Genomic DNA, 13501 nt, shown 5'->3' with positions numbered 1-13501 from the left:
TATCTATTCTGTGTTTACATTTTCAGAGTCTTCCAACTTGTAGAAATTCAATTTCCAACCTGCCATGTAAACTACAACTTTCCTTTCTTTGGAGTAAATATACTTTCTCAACCACCTTGATTCAGGTACCCCCCTCCCCCGCCATCCAAGGTCTTCTGCTTATTTCCTCATCCATCTTCTTTCATCTATTATTTCCCTCCCAACCACCCAATAAACCCACCATCCATTCATATTCCACACAACCTCACTCGTCTCCAGGTCGCTGCTGGTGAGTGCAGACAGACCCAAGCATGCAGAACGACGTGCAGTGACAGGAGACTGGAGAAAAGCTTCCCTTAGGGACATAGAAGAAGATGCTCCAGCCCCTCCCTGACTGCCAGCTGCCTCCTGGATCTAGATGTTTTATAGACAGAGCAGAGATGCCCAGCATTCCTTGATGAGCTGTTCCTGATGGGGAGGCAATGGCAGCAGGGGCTTACAGCAGAGAGAAGATGATAGAAAATGAACACATGGCAGGGTAAGATCTCAGCTTCTTGAGCCGTGAAATAGGGGAACCGAGCAGGTTTCTCAATGCTTTTTCCACAGCACTGAACACGTTGATTTGCACACAGTAAGAATGGGGAAAGATGTGTTGAGGAAAGAAATAACTGAAGGGTCACACCAGCAAGGATAATCAGGTGACCTCAGCCCGGTTTCCAACGAGGACTAGTAAGTTCAGATGTGACAGGGATGGGGCTGGGGGATTGGCACTGAGGTAGAGATGGGGGAGGGGGAGGTGAAATCGACAAGTGGAACTTAGCAGTGGGGGAATTCTAAAGGGCAGATGATTCTCACATCAGAGATCAGAGATTCCAGATAATCTGTCTATTCAGTCAGATCTCAGTCAGCAGTCTGAGTTTCAGAGAGCAGATTGCAGCTCTCCATGGAAAGCGCTGTCAAAAATCTAGGCAGGATCTCAGCGGCCCGGTCCTCAGATGCTGTGGAAGCTGATGAGAATCACCAGAAACCCTCCAGAGAGACTTTGGAATCTTCCTCCGAGAACATCTCACCCACATCCAACCATCTTATTCACTTTGGAAACACAAAGGTTAAAGGGCATTTTGGTGATCGGAATCTTGGATGTGAAATTCTCGTCCTCCCTGTCTTCTGCTAGGACATCTCTCGTGTGATTCTCTTCTAGTCTCTAGAAACATTTCTCTTAGCCTCCTCCACCTCTACCTCTACCTGCCAGCTGGTCCCCCAGAGTTCCACCCTGGGGAGTTGGCTTCTTTCCTTTTCGGTACCCTCTGCCTGCTTCATTGCACCTACTCCCATGCCTTCTACAACCGTAAATACCTAAATCGATATTTCTAGCCCTAACCACTCCTCTGAGCTCCAGATCCCCATTGCCAATTGCATGTGTACCTACCTCTCTGGAATGTGGCCCTTGTGAATTTGAAATCCAATCCCATTCATCTTTCACCTGGACTATTACAACCACCTTCTCACTGGCTTCTGTGCCTAGGTTTTCCTTTGCTTCCATTCTTTGCCTGAAGGTGTTATTTTCCATAACCTCTAGGAAGCAATCTGGCCTCATTCATTCTCATCTCTTACTACTCCTTTTCTGCCTCCTTCCTACCAATTTCCAGCCAAAAGAAAGAAAGAAAAAAAAAAAAATGAGACAGCAGATGCCATGGGTTCAGAACTCCAGCAACCCTGTGTGGTTCTGCATGTGTGTGTCTGTGTTTAAAGAGACTGTACACAAAAGCAGCCATTGGAGGCAGGTTTCTTTCCTTCTCTCTCTGTGCTTCCTGCCCAAGATAAGAGAATAAACATTTAGAGAGCAAATGCTCACAGTAAATACTTCTGAATGCGGCGCCATCAACACGGAAGTAGGATTCTCAACAATCCTGCTACCTGATTCATGGAGAAAGAAGGTTTATCCAGCAAAACCTGAACAGAAATCTGAAACATTTGGCTGCCTCTGGCCATCTGTGCTGTCAGCTTCCCCTTGATGTTCTCTGGGCGGCTGTGAGCTGCGATAGTGGTTTTTCTCTCAGCTTCCCACTGTGTGTGGCAATAGCTGGTCCTGGTGGAGTTCATTGCCACTGTTTTTTTATGTACAAGAACGTTTATGCTTCCACTGGGGCAATGGAACACAATGGGAATTGTTACACAAACAGCTGGTGACTCCGCAGAAGGGGAGATGTCCCTTTAATTAAAAAGGTGCCAAGGAGCAATTTATTGCCCCCAGGGTCTGGGCTCAAGGCATCAACCTCCTCGCTCCTTTAACCAGCATTTTGGTTCTATTTGGCAAGAAAGCACATTATGTACCAATTTGAAAATTATACTAATGCATGCTAGTTAGATGACTCCCCACCGTTGTAATTGCCTCATATCTTTCTTTCTTTCTGTTTATTTACTCTTTAGAATATCAATAGTCCTCAAGAGTTTTCTTTAAAAGGAGGAGAATTTGACCATCCAGCACTGGGGAAAATAAAACACAACAAAAACAAAAACAGAAAAGCCAAACACTCGGGAACAGAAAAGCACACATGAAGCAGTGAAAACATCCCTTGTACTAAACAAAAAACAGAACTGGGACCCCAGAAGTGGTTGACTTCAACTCCTTTTACAGATGGGAACACTGAGGCCCAGGGAAGGAGAAGGCTGGAGAAGAGTCCAGCCAACAAGTGAGAGCAGACTGAGAGCCCAAAGCTAAGGTCTGAAAGAAACACCGGTTTGCTTTCACTACACACCACCCCTGGGCTCCCTGCAGGGTGTGAGCCAAACCCTGTAGACTAGAATTATTCACTCAGGCTGAGAAAAGCACACCTGCTCCTCAGAGAGTCACCGTGGAGGATATGCGGCCAGATCAAGCGAGTGGCTGATTTCAGAGCACCAGGTGGTGGAACTTGACATTCATCTTTTCCTCCCTCGAACTGCACAGTATTTAACAGGATATGGTGCACACAGTAGGAGCTCAGACAATTTCTGGATGTTCATCTGAGGCACTTCACCATAAGCCTCATCCTTTTAAGTAGCAGGTGGCAAAGAACATGACAGCAAAGTCACCAGGGAAAGGGGATGTTAGTGAGATGGACCAACAAGGGAGGACATTGCCTATCAGAGCCTGTGCTCTTGGCAGAATGGTCCAGAGGACTTAGGCCACTGCTACATCCATCCATCCATCCTCCAGGGAAGAGAAAACCCAGAGATCCTCCCCCGAGACTCTGGGAAAACTCCCAGTGGCACCTAGAGCAACTTCAATGAAGAAGACAAGGGCTTTCTGGAGTTCCCGTCGTGGCTCAGTGGTTAACGAATCCGACTAGGAACCATGAGGTTGTGGGTTCGAGCCCTGGCCTTGCTCAGTGGGTTAAGGATCTGGCGTTGCCGTGAGCTGTGGTGTAGGTTGCAGATGCGGCTCGGATCCTGTGTTGCTGTGGCTCTGGCGTAGGCCAGTGGCTACAGCTCCGACTAGACCCCTAGCCTGGGAACCTCCATATGCCACGGGAGTGGCCCAAGAAAATGGCAAAAAGAAAAAAAAAAAAAAAAAAAGAAAAAAAGGAAGACGACAAGGGCTTTCAGTCCTAAGGGGACCACAGCATCTCTTCTCTCAACAGCAACTCTGTCCTGCCTGGGACTGTGCCCGTTACAGTACAGGAGCCATTCTTCAATGTGCCTTTTTTTTTTCTTTTTTTTTTCCTCCCCAGGGCTGGCGTCTGATATCATTTGAGACGAATCAGAGGACAACCATATGGCACTCCTTCAAATCCCCAGCCTGGCCATTTAGTAGTGTCGGCAGTGTGGGTGGCCCTGGCTCTGCATGGGGCTGCTTCCCCTGGGGCACCTTGCCGAGGTGAGATGCAGGAGAACAGGACCCAAGCACTGTGGAGGATGCCGTCCGTCTCTACTCCACACTCACTACTTCATGACCAGGACTCAATGAGGAGCAGAGAGCTGGGGGGCAACCCAGGAACCCCAGGACAAAGGGAGTTGTGAGGAATGAAATCACACCTCCCTCTTGACAGAGGGATTACAGGCATCCCCCGACTGTTCTGCACCCGTAAGTACTCTTAACCCTCAAAACTAAGCCAAGTATGTTATTGCTGCAGACAAAGAATGTCGCCTGCCTTATTCTTACACAAAGGATGTTGAGCCCATCAAGCTGACAGCCTCTGCAGCCGCCCCCGGGGGTGCACCTGCAGGGACTCAGGTTGGGAGAAAAGCAGGATACTGGCCCTAGATGGCTAAGGTCCTTGTCAAAGGAATGATTTCAGTGAGCCCAGACACTTGCATTTTCCCATATATAGAAAAGCTCGTTAACTTGAGATGTCTGATTTTCTGTAATTAGCAGTAATCTTTTGCTGTTTGGACTACCTGGTTTTTGTGGCAAAACTCACATCTATCCTGGCTGCACCCACACCTCTTTGGAACAGCTGCTCAGAGGGACCTGAGAGCCCACCTCCCAGGTGTGAGTCCTCAGCAGTTCTCCCAAATAAAACCAAATTCTCCACTCTGGGGTCATGCCCTTTTTTTTTCTTTTTTTCTTTTTTTCAGTTGACATTGTCAGCGTGGTACAAACAGGAGAAGTGAGGCTTAGGGTAATCAGCAACTTGCCCAAGATCACCAGCTGGGAAGAGGCAGAGCTGGGACTCAAACCCATGCCGTCCCAACGGCTGCCAGGAGTTAGACATCTGTGTGTCAGGCAGAGGGTGGCTCAGTCTCTTTGGTTCCTGGCTGCCCAAAAGTGAGGAACACCCCCTCACACAAACATACCAGATGCCTGCTAGGATGGGGGTGGCGCTGGGCTGCGCCACCACTGTCATCTGCAGCAGCAGAGCTGGCAGGAGACCCAGGATTCCCTAAGCTTCTTGCCTCTCTGAAAAGCAAAGCCTGAAGTTCTGAGCAGTCTTGTCCACTCCATGACAAGCAGTTAGAATTTGAGGCGGCTGAGGGTGGGGTAGTAACAAAAACCACAAAACTGCCATGAGGCAGGATGCTCTTCACTCTCTGGGGCACTTAATCTCTGAACCTGTTGACATGATCAATATCTGAAACTTCATAGTGATTATGTATATAAATCTGCTTTGTAACCACACAAGGGGTCTAAGAATCTCGGGTAGTATCAGGAAATACCAGGGAATTTTCACAGACGTGGTGCACAAGGAGTTATAATTAACGGTACTAGCACATCCGAATACATCGAGATCTACTCAGCAGGAAAAGAAGACAAAGTACTGTTCCACGCAACACGGATGAGTCTCAGAAATATTAGGAAAGAAGCCAGGCAGGCATAGGAGTATGCGTTGTAGGATTCTGCCTTGATGCAAGTCTCGGAAATGCGAGCTGATCTCTAGTGACACAAAGCAGATGGGTGGCTGCCCAGGGGTGGGGGTGGAGAAGGAACCGACTGCATGGGGCGGCGGTTGGGGGGGCACAGGAAACTCACAGGAGCGATGGACACGTGCTGCCTTACCATGGTGATTCCACAGGAACATTCATTTTTCAAACCGATCAACCTTTAACTAGGTTTAGCTTATTGTACAGAAATTATACCTCAATAAAGTTCAAAAAGAATGTCTTTCCTTTTGAGCCAGGTACTCCAGGTAGCCTGGAAAGTTCCCTGGACTTGCAGTTTTAATCCAAGGTTATCATGGCAACATGGCCCCACGTAGGGCAAGACCTTGAGCTCCTCCAAGGCTCAAGTCTCCTCATCATTTTTCTTTTATTATTTCTTATTTTTTAGGGCCGCACCCATGGCACATGGAAGTTCTCAGACTAGGGGTCAAAGTGGAGCTGCAGCTGCTGGCCTATGACACAGCCACAGCAATGCCAGATGCAAGCCACATCCTTGACCTATACCACAGCTCACCATAACACCAGATCCTTCACACACGGATTGAGGCCAGGGATTGAACCCACATCCTCATGGATACTAGCGGGCTCTTAACCCACTGAGCCACCACAGGAACTCCAAGTCTTCTCATCTTTAAAATGATGCTTTTGTCATGTGCTTTATCTCAGAGAACTGATGTGCTGATCAAGAGGGAGATTTAGTGCCCTCGAGAGCAATTTTTCACCCTCAAAATAACACGCGAACGTAAAGGAGTATCACATGGCCACATGGTCAGGGTGGGTGGGTTAGAGACTTCCTTGCCCTGTCCACCTAGAGGATCCCTTCACTCCAGGTGGGTCCCAGTTTGTCTCCCCTTTCCGCCCAAGGTCTCTGGGAAAGCAACCTCAGCCCCCTCCCAGAATCAGCCATGATTCAGAGAGGCTGAGTTAACCGGATACTCTCAGGGCATCTAACATCAACCACTAGGTAAGCTGGAGAAGGCCAGAGACACCGGATACTTTAATTCATGGGCTCTGCAAGATGCCTCTCAATTCCTTGTGTCGCCCGCCCTGAGCTGCTTTTCTCTTTGGGCAGTGAGGCATAGCTAACGCAGCTGACTGTCCAAAGCCAAGTCAAAGGCGCTTATTCCAGCTCTTGAGCCACAGTCCTACTCTTCAGCTAGGCTTTGTTCAAATATGAACAACCTAAGAGCACATATAAATCCTTGCTGGAGACCTCAACCACCATCTCACCTCCTTCCTTTTCCTTCAACCCAACACAATAAAACCATAATCATCTCCACCTTGTGTCCAGATTTAATTTTTAACTTTTCTATGCCCCTTCCTGCCCATGCATAAGCTCATTCTGTCTTCACAAAGCCTGATAACGCAGGACAGGTACTGCCATGCACAGAAGCTGATCAGGTTACGGAGGGAAAGGGGGTCAACCGAAGACCTAAATGCATCAAGTGTCAGAAGCTGGACTGGGACCCAGGGCACCACACCCCTGTCATTGTGTCCTTTTGTTAAGATTATCTTTCTCAACCCTTAGGAAACTTTTGAGAACATTTGCTAGAGACACAGGGCTAGCCACAGGCAGCCTCAAACAAACGGAACTAAAACAAATAGGCTAGAGTTCTATCAGCGGGGCCTCCTCAAACTCAATTTTCAGTGACTGCTCCCACAGTTGGCCTCCCGCTGCAGAGGAGAGAAGGGAAAGAACCTCACTGCCCCCCAAAACCAGAGGCCAGCGGTGGGGGCAGGAAAAATCAAGCAACATTCCATCAGAACTTGTCCGCCTTCTTGGGTGACTCATTTAGCCCCCTCTTGGCTCCAGGCCTTGCCCGGCACACAAACTCTTCCTTTTCTTTCCGACCAACCTCACTCAGTCTTGACAAAGCTGGGCCTTTATTTTTAGAACTTTGGGAAAAGGGAAAAACGAAGGGCCTAGAAAGAAAAAGGAAGGGATAGGCCATTTTGGCCCCTTGAAAGCTTCCTTCCTGAGGCCTCCCTGACACCTCCTTGCCTTGTGCTTGTGCGCACACATGCACACACACCACAGAAACAGCCACTTTTCACTCCTTCTCCACATGGCAGGTTCTACAGCAGCATCTAAGTTGGACCAAAGGTCATAGGGTGGGATGGAAAAAAACCAAGCACAGTTTCAGGGTGTAATGAGCTAGAGGAATGTACCCCATACCCCGAGGTCACCCTGCTTGCTCAGCACTCCTCTCCCCCAGTAGCTGTGAGCCACTTAACAAGCCCGCACTAATTAATCCTGTTTCCCCCTCAGAGGGAGCCAGCTGGGCCCTGAGGGCTCAAGTGACTTATCCAAGACCAGAGCAGAACTCAGGCTGGAATGAGACTTGGGTCTTGTTGGCATTGGGGATCCCTGGGGCCCACCCAGAGCCCAGTGGAAGGGCCCTTCTTGCAGTGGTACAACACCAGATGTAGTTACAGCCAGAGGGGAAACCAGAGCTGTCAGCCTTGGCCACCACCACCCTCTCCAAAGGGCCAGGTTTCAGACCTCCGTCTCATCTCTGCTTAAAGCATCACTGCCCAGCCTTGCTGAACCCCAGAAGCCACCACTGCTCTCTCCCACTTTCTGTTTCCTCGGGCTCCTTCCTCCGGGCTTAAGCCTAAGGAAGAGGCTTCTCAGAAGCTAAGCCTGATGCCTGAGCTCTCTTTCTCTGCAGCTCTCCAAAATGAAAAGTCTGCTCTCTGAGATCTCAAGGGGCCCCAGGGACAGGTCTCTCTTCTTACTGATTAAGTTGCTAAGAGGAAGGCAGACCCTGTTGGCCCCTCTGGGCTGAAGTAGAAGAGATGCCAGCCTAGGCATGCAGTGGATTAGAGGGACTGACCACCAAGAGATCTGACCCTCCGGGGCAGAGACTTTGGGGGGACTTAAGAGCAAACCCACCCCCTCCCCAGGCTGTTTCATCATGACCCACTCTGTCACCTCTTCAGTAAAGAGAAGCAATGCTAGTAATAACAGTAGCTGTGACAGCCAGAATCGTGGCTTCCCCTAAAATATTCATGCCCTAATTCCTGGAGTCTGCGAACACTATCTTAGGGCTAAAAAAAAAAAGGGTTTTGTAAATGTGATTAAGTTAAGAATCTTGGGATGGGAAATTTTTCCTGACTTATTTGGGGAGGCTCTAAATGCTATCGCAGTGTCTTCCTAGCAAAGAGGCAGACGGAGATTTGATACAGAAGGAAGAGGAAGCAGTGCGACGGATACATAGAGACTGGAGGGTGCAGCCACAAGCCAAAGAATGCCAGCAGCCACCACGAGCTGGAATAGCTCTTCTAGAACCTCCGGATGATGCCCACTTAGGGCTTTGGGCCTCCAGAACTGTGAGAGAATAAATTTCTGTTTTAAACCACCTGGATTGTGGTAATTTGTTACAAGAGCCACAGAAACTAATACAGTAGCCAATGCTTCAAGATCAGCCACTCCCGGCATTGCTCTAAGGATGTCAGCCACATTAACCCATTACTTCCTGGTCTGGGATGTGAGGCCTGAGTGTGGCAGACCTATGGCCTGGGTTTGAATCCCAGATTCGCTACTCACTGTTGTAACCCAGAACAAGTTCTGTAACCTCTCTAAATCTCTGTTTCCCAATTAATAAGATGGGCATATAATTACCTTTCTCACTGGGTTGCTGGGAGGATAAAATGGATGCTAAGGATAAAGTGCTTAGAACAGTATATAGTAAGTACTCAAATCCTAGACATTCTGAGGTCTCAGGGATCGAACTAGCCAAAATTAAACCATCCTCCTAATCTCTGTCAAGACATGGACAAGGCCTCCTGGACCCCGTGCAGGAAAGAAAATGTCCTGCTAAAGTCACTTTGAAAAGCAAACATTAACAGCCTGAATAATTCAGTTAAGGATTTCTTCCATTAATTAAGCAATTTAGGTCCTTAACCCTGGCCTCATTGCACAAGGACCAGATGCCAGGGACTGTGCTAATTCTTCAGCCTTGCCCCACAGCCTGACCGGCCCTCACCTCCTCTTAAGGACAGCTGTGCACCAGCATCACACGAGGGACCTAACTTGCAGCTTCCACGCCTGGCACACCCCTAACAGAGCCCTCCACCTCTTCTCCCTGTGGCTCTGGCATCAGGAACTGGAGCCCCAGTGCTCGGAAGTTAGTGTGGGAGGCAGAAATGTCAGTCCATTTTTATGGCCTTCCAAGGCCACTCCAACGTGTCCTAGCAGGCTGGATGGAATGATAAAATCAGGGGTCATCGCTGACTAAAAGGTTTCAGCCAAGTTAGTAAGGAAAAAAAGGTTTGCCCAGAGGCCAGGTAAGGGAAGCCTAAAGTTATCACCTGAAAAAGGAGGGGAGAAAACTTATCATCAAGTTAGCCCTTTCTGGTAAAGTTTGCCTAACTCCCTTTCAGGTGATGTCATTCAAAGAAGCAGTGCCCCACAGGATCCCAGGCATTGTGTCTCCGCCTAAGAAATCTGCACGCGAGGAATTAACCAAGGAAGAAGGGCATGGCCACCGGGTCTTGGCTCCTTCCCAGGCACGGTGCCCGCCCCAAGGTCTGGGGTGGCCAGCTTCCGAAGACTCCCCCTGCCCCGCTGCCTCGTGCTGGCGACTAGGCCTCTTCCCAGCAAGCTGCTGGGGCAGCCACCTGCACGCTCTGCCCTTCCCGACCCCACCCTCCAGGAAGAAGACGAATGAGGGAGGACGGCTCCCCCTCCTTACTCTCAGGCACCCACAGATTTCTGCACTGCCGTCACCACTGACGAGAACCCAGGTCTCCTGGGGGAATTGCTTCCCCTTCTCATTCCAACCTCCCTATCAATGAACACGCAGCAACCCCCACGCTCCCGCTCCTCCTACTCCGGTGGGAGACAGAACCCGAGAGCGACATCCGGAGCTGGAAGCCGCTGCGGTGGGAGCGCCGGCCTCCCTGCCCCGCCGTCCCTTGCCCTTTCCCAGCCATCAGAGGATTCCAAGTCAGCCCGGCCGTTGGATCGACAGGGTACCCGAATCCTCTGTGGGGCCCCGTCTCCCCGGGGAATCGGCGCTGGAACCTCCAGGAGTCCTCGAGAGATAGGCTTAGCCCCACCCGCGGAGGCCAGGCGCCGAGCAAGGAACCCGGGACACGAACCCGGTGCCCTCGCCCGTAGGCATCCCACGCCTTTAGACACGCTTCTCCGTAGGCAATTCAAGCGAGCCCCAAGCCCAGCGCTCAAGCGCGGCGCCCTCCCCTGCACCCCCTCCCGGAGAAGCCGAGTCCCGGGCCGCCTGCGCGCCCAGCCTGCCCCCAACAGGTCGTGGGCAGCGGGGAGCGCGCCGCCCGCCGGTCAGGCGCCGGGAGGCGAGCCGGAGCGAAGCCGAGGGCCGGCCGCGTGGAGCGGGAGGGGTCGCCGGGGCTGCGAGCCCGGCCACTTACGCGCGGGCTCGGGGGAACCCCATGGACAGGAGCACGTCCAGCGCCGATCCATGCTTGATGGTGCCGGGGCGCTGCTGGCGGTTCCTCCGCGGGGTGACTTTGCTGTACAGCTCCTCTCTCGCAGCCATGCCGAGCGGGCTGGGGTGGCCGTACTGAGCCATGCTCAGCGGCCAGCCATCGCCCAGGAAGGCGACCGAGCCGGATCGTCCGGTAGGGCGGGGGGCCGGCCTGGAGCAGGGGAGGGGGCTCGGGGACCCGGAGCCGGGCAGGCGGCGGCGGCAGAGGAGGCGGCGCTCGGAGCTTCCCCCAGTGTGGAGACTGACGCTTCCTGGTGAGGCCGCCGGAGCCAGAACGGCCCGCGAGCGGTTTCTGCCGGACCGGCCGTCAGCCACTTCGGCCCCGGGTGCCCCCTGCACGGCGCCCGCAGCAGCCCTCTCTCCTCCGCCCCCTTCCTTCTCCTCTCCTAGCAGTCCGGGAATTTGCAATGAGTAATTTTTGAATGGATCAAAAAGGAAAAGGAGCCTTGTGGGCTGGCCCTGCCTCGCCTGTACGGGGGCCCCGCCCCTCTCTTAAAGGGGCAGCGCGGCCCGTGGCTACTCCAGGCTGGGCACACGCTGCAGCGTTCAGGTGCTTCTGAGCGAAGATTCCAACCAGTGGGCTGCCTGTGTACGTTGACTGGTTCTGGAAAGTCACTCTCGGCGCCCCAGCTTCTCCATGGCTTCCAATGAGGGACAGCTGGGCCTCAAGACACGAGATCGACCCATTTCAAGTTTCCTATGGTACTTAATGGCGTTATTGATGGAAGCTGGGTGAACTGATGATGACGTTAATGGACCAGACCCTTAAGGCCCAGATAAAAAGTTTTGCTTCCCAAAGACCCTGCAAGACCCAAAGGATTGTTAGGGCCTTTGAAGACCAAATTCTCATCAGCGGGCCAAAGGGCCACACTGAAGACCTTCCTTGTTTTCCATGACCTACATAGTGACTTCAGGGTAAAGAGTGAGACCTCTCAGCCCCGGGAAGGGGAGAGGGGAGGAGGGAGAGGACAGGCGAGGAAGGAGGAGGAGAGGAAGGAAGTAGAAAGTGGAAGGAGGGCTGAGAGAGGAGGAACAGAGAAACGACACTTTCTGATTATGAGGTGTTCAGAAGGGAATGGGCTCATTTTCAATAGGGAGTGAGTATCCCTGTTCATACAGGAATACAAAGAATGACTAGATCATTACTGCTCAGCAGTGACCGATAAGTAAGTTGTATCCTAGGTTGGCCAAAACTATACCTGCCTCAAAGAAGGTGGAAGTCTTAGTCATCCCGCTCCCCATTGCCCCACACCATGAAGCTGGCTTAGAGAATGCCAAAAGCTCTTTCATTTGAGACAAGCTCACAGTCCTTAGTTGGGAAAAAGGGCCCAACCTGGTATAATGAAAAAGGCACAGAGTAAACCCTAGCTGCTCTTTTTCAGATAATAAATTAGTATTATACCTAACGTTTATCGGGCTCTTGTATGTATCTGTCATTGTAGTGAAGATAATCAAAGAATTAACTCATTGAATTTTTATGACCCTGTGAGATGTGTACGATTATTATCCCAGTTTACAGAAGAGAAAACTCAGAGAGGTTGAAGAAGGTCATAAACTGGGAAGTCAGAGCCGGAGCTTATATCCACTGTGGTGCCTTGGGCAAGTCACTTCCGCCATCTATAGCCCCATGTCCTTATCTGTATGCATCGTAGTAGCTAGCCTTATGCATGCTGGGTTCTCCAAAAATGTCAGCTCCTTTTCCTGCCTGGAGCTTTGAGGGGAAGGAATGGGGGGAGGGGAGGGGTGATGACCAGCTCTCAAAGACCAGCTTTTTTTTGATGTTGCTTTCTTTGTAAGTCATCTAAGGGTTTTATCAGGGAAATGACACAGCTTAATTCTCTTAGCCCAGAACTGGTTTTCTAAAGACTGTCCAGTGGTGTTTGGAAGTGGGGAGATAAGGACTACTGGGGCTTCAGCAACAATGTGCATAATTCTGTCTCCTGCTGTTTAAGCGCTGAGAAAAACTCCTATTCTCTGGATTGGGGGGCGGGGATCATCTGTTGGGCATGGGACAGAGTCAGAACTGGGCTGGGAAAACCATACTTAGTAGACTAGCCTCCTTGAAACATCTTCAGTAAAAGGCTACTGGACCTTACCCGATATTCTGAATTTCTTCCAAATACCTGGGCTGAGAGTCAAATGATCTGGAGCCTAGTCAAGCGATTGAAGCACTTTGTAAACTGTAAGCACTACACAAATAACTCAAGCTTATCGAGAACTTACTATACACTGGTGCTGTTCTTAGTTCTTACACATATATTTCGTTAATCCCTTGACCAGGCAATGAAGTAGGTACTACCATATTATCATTGTCAACAAATGAGGATGTTGAGGCAGACAGAGATCAAGCATCTTGTCCTAGATCACATGGCTAGTCAGTGGTAGAGCCAAGATTTGAGCACTTAAAATTTGTCCAAAGAATCACTTACTGCCATTGTTATAATGAAGGGATGCCAGCCATTAAAACCACACGGTCACCTTTTTGACTCCTCCTGTTACCAAACCTAACTCCAATCCACTCACTCATTGTGCAGCAAAGCCAATCTACTGCTGCCGGGTGGTGAAGGAAAGTATAGTGTTTATTGCAGGGTGTCAAGCAACATAGTGGGAGACAAGCATCAGATGCACTCCAATTTGATCTCTGAGTTAGGTTTTCTGGATTTTTTGTTTTTGTTTTGAAGAAAAAGAGGTTG

General features: G+C 50.5%; 1 protein-coding gene across 2 annotated transcripts in view; it reads right to left on the bottom strand.

Moving 5' to 3' along the window:
• Positions 1–11332, bottom strand: part of UBASH3B (ubiquitin associated and SH3 domain containing B) — a 141671-nt gene extending 130339 nt beyond the window's left edge. Inside the window, exon 1 of one of the 2 annotated variants that reach the window (XM_005667439.3) lies at positions 10732–11332. In XM_005667439.3, coding sequence (XP_005667496.1) covers positions 10732–10783 — 52 coding nt within the window. In that variant the 5' untranslated portion in view covers positions 10784–11332. The remainder of the gene's footprint in view (positions 1–10731) is intronic. The other variant, XM_003129945.4, reaches the window with a different exon arrangement.

Source organism: Sus scrofa, chromosome 9, assembly GCF_000003025.6.
Source record: "Sus scrofa isolate TJ Tabasco breed Duroc chromosome 9, Sscrofa11.1, whole genome shotgun sequence".
NCBI classification, from domain to species: domain Eukaryota; kingdom Metazoa; phylum Chordata; class Mammalia; order Artiodactyla; family Suidae; genus Sus; species Sus scrofa.
The sequence above is the reverse complement of the archived record's forward strand: the minus strand, read 5'-3'. Positions and strand labels throughout refer to the sequence as shown.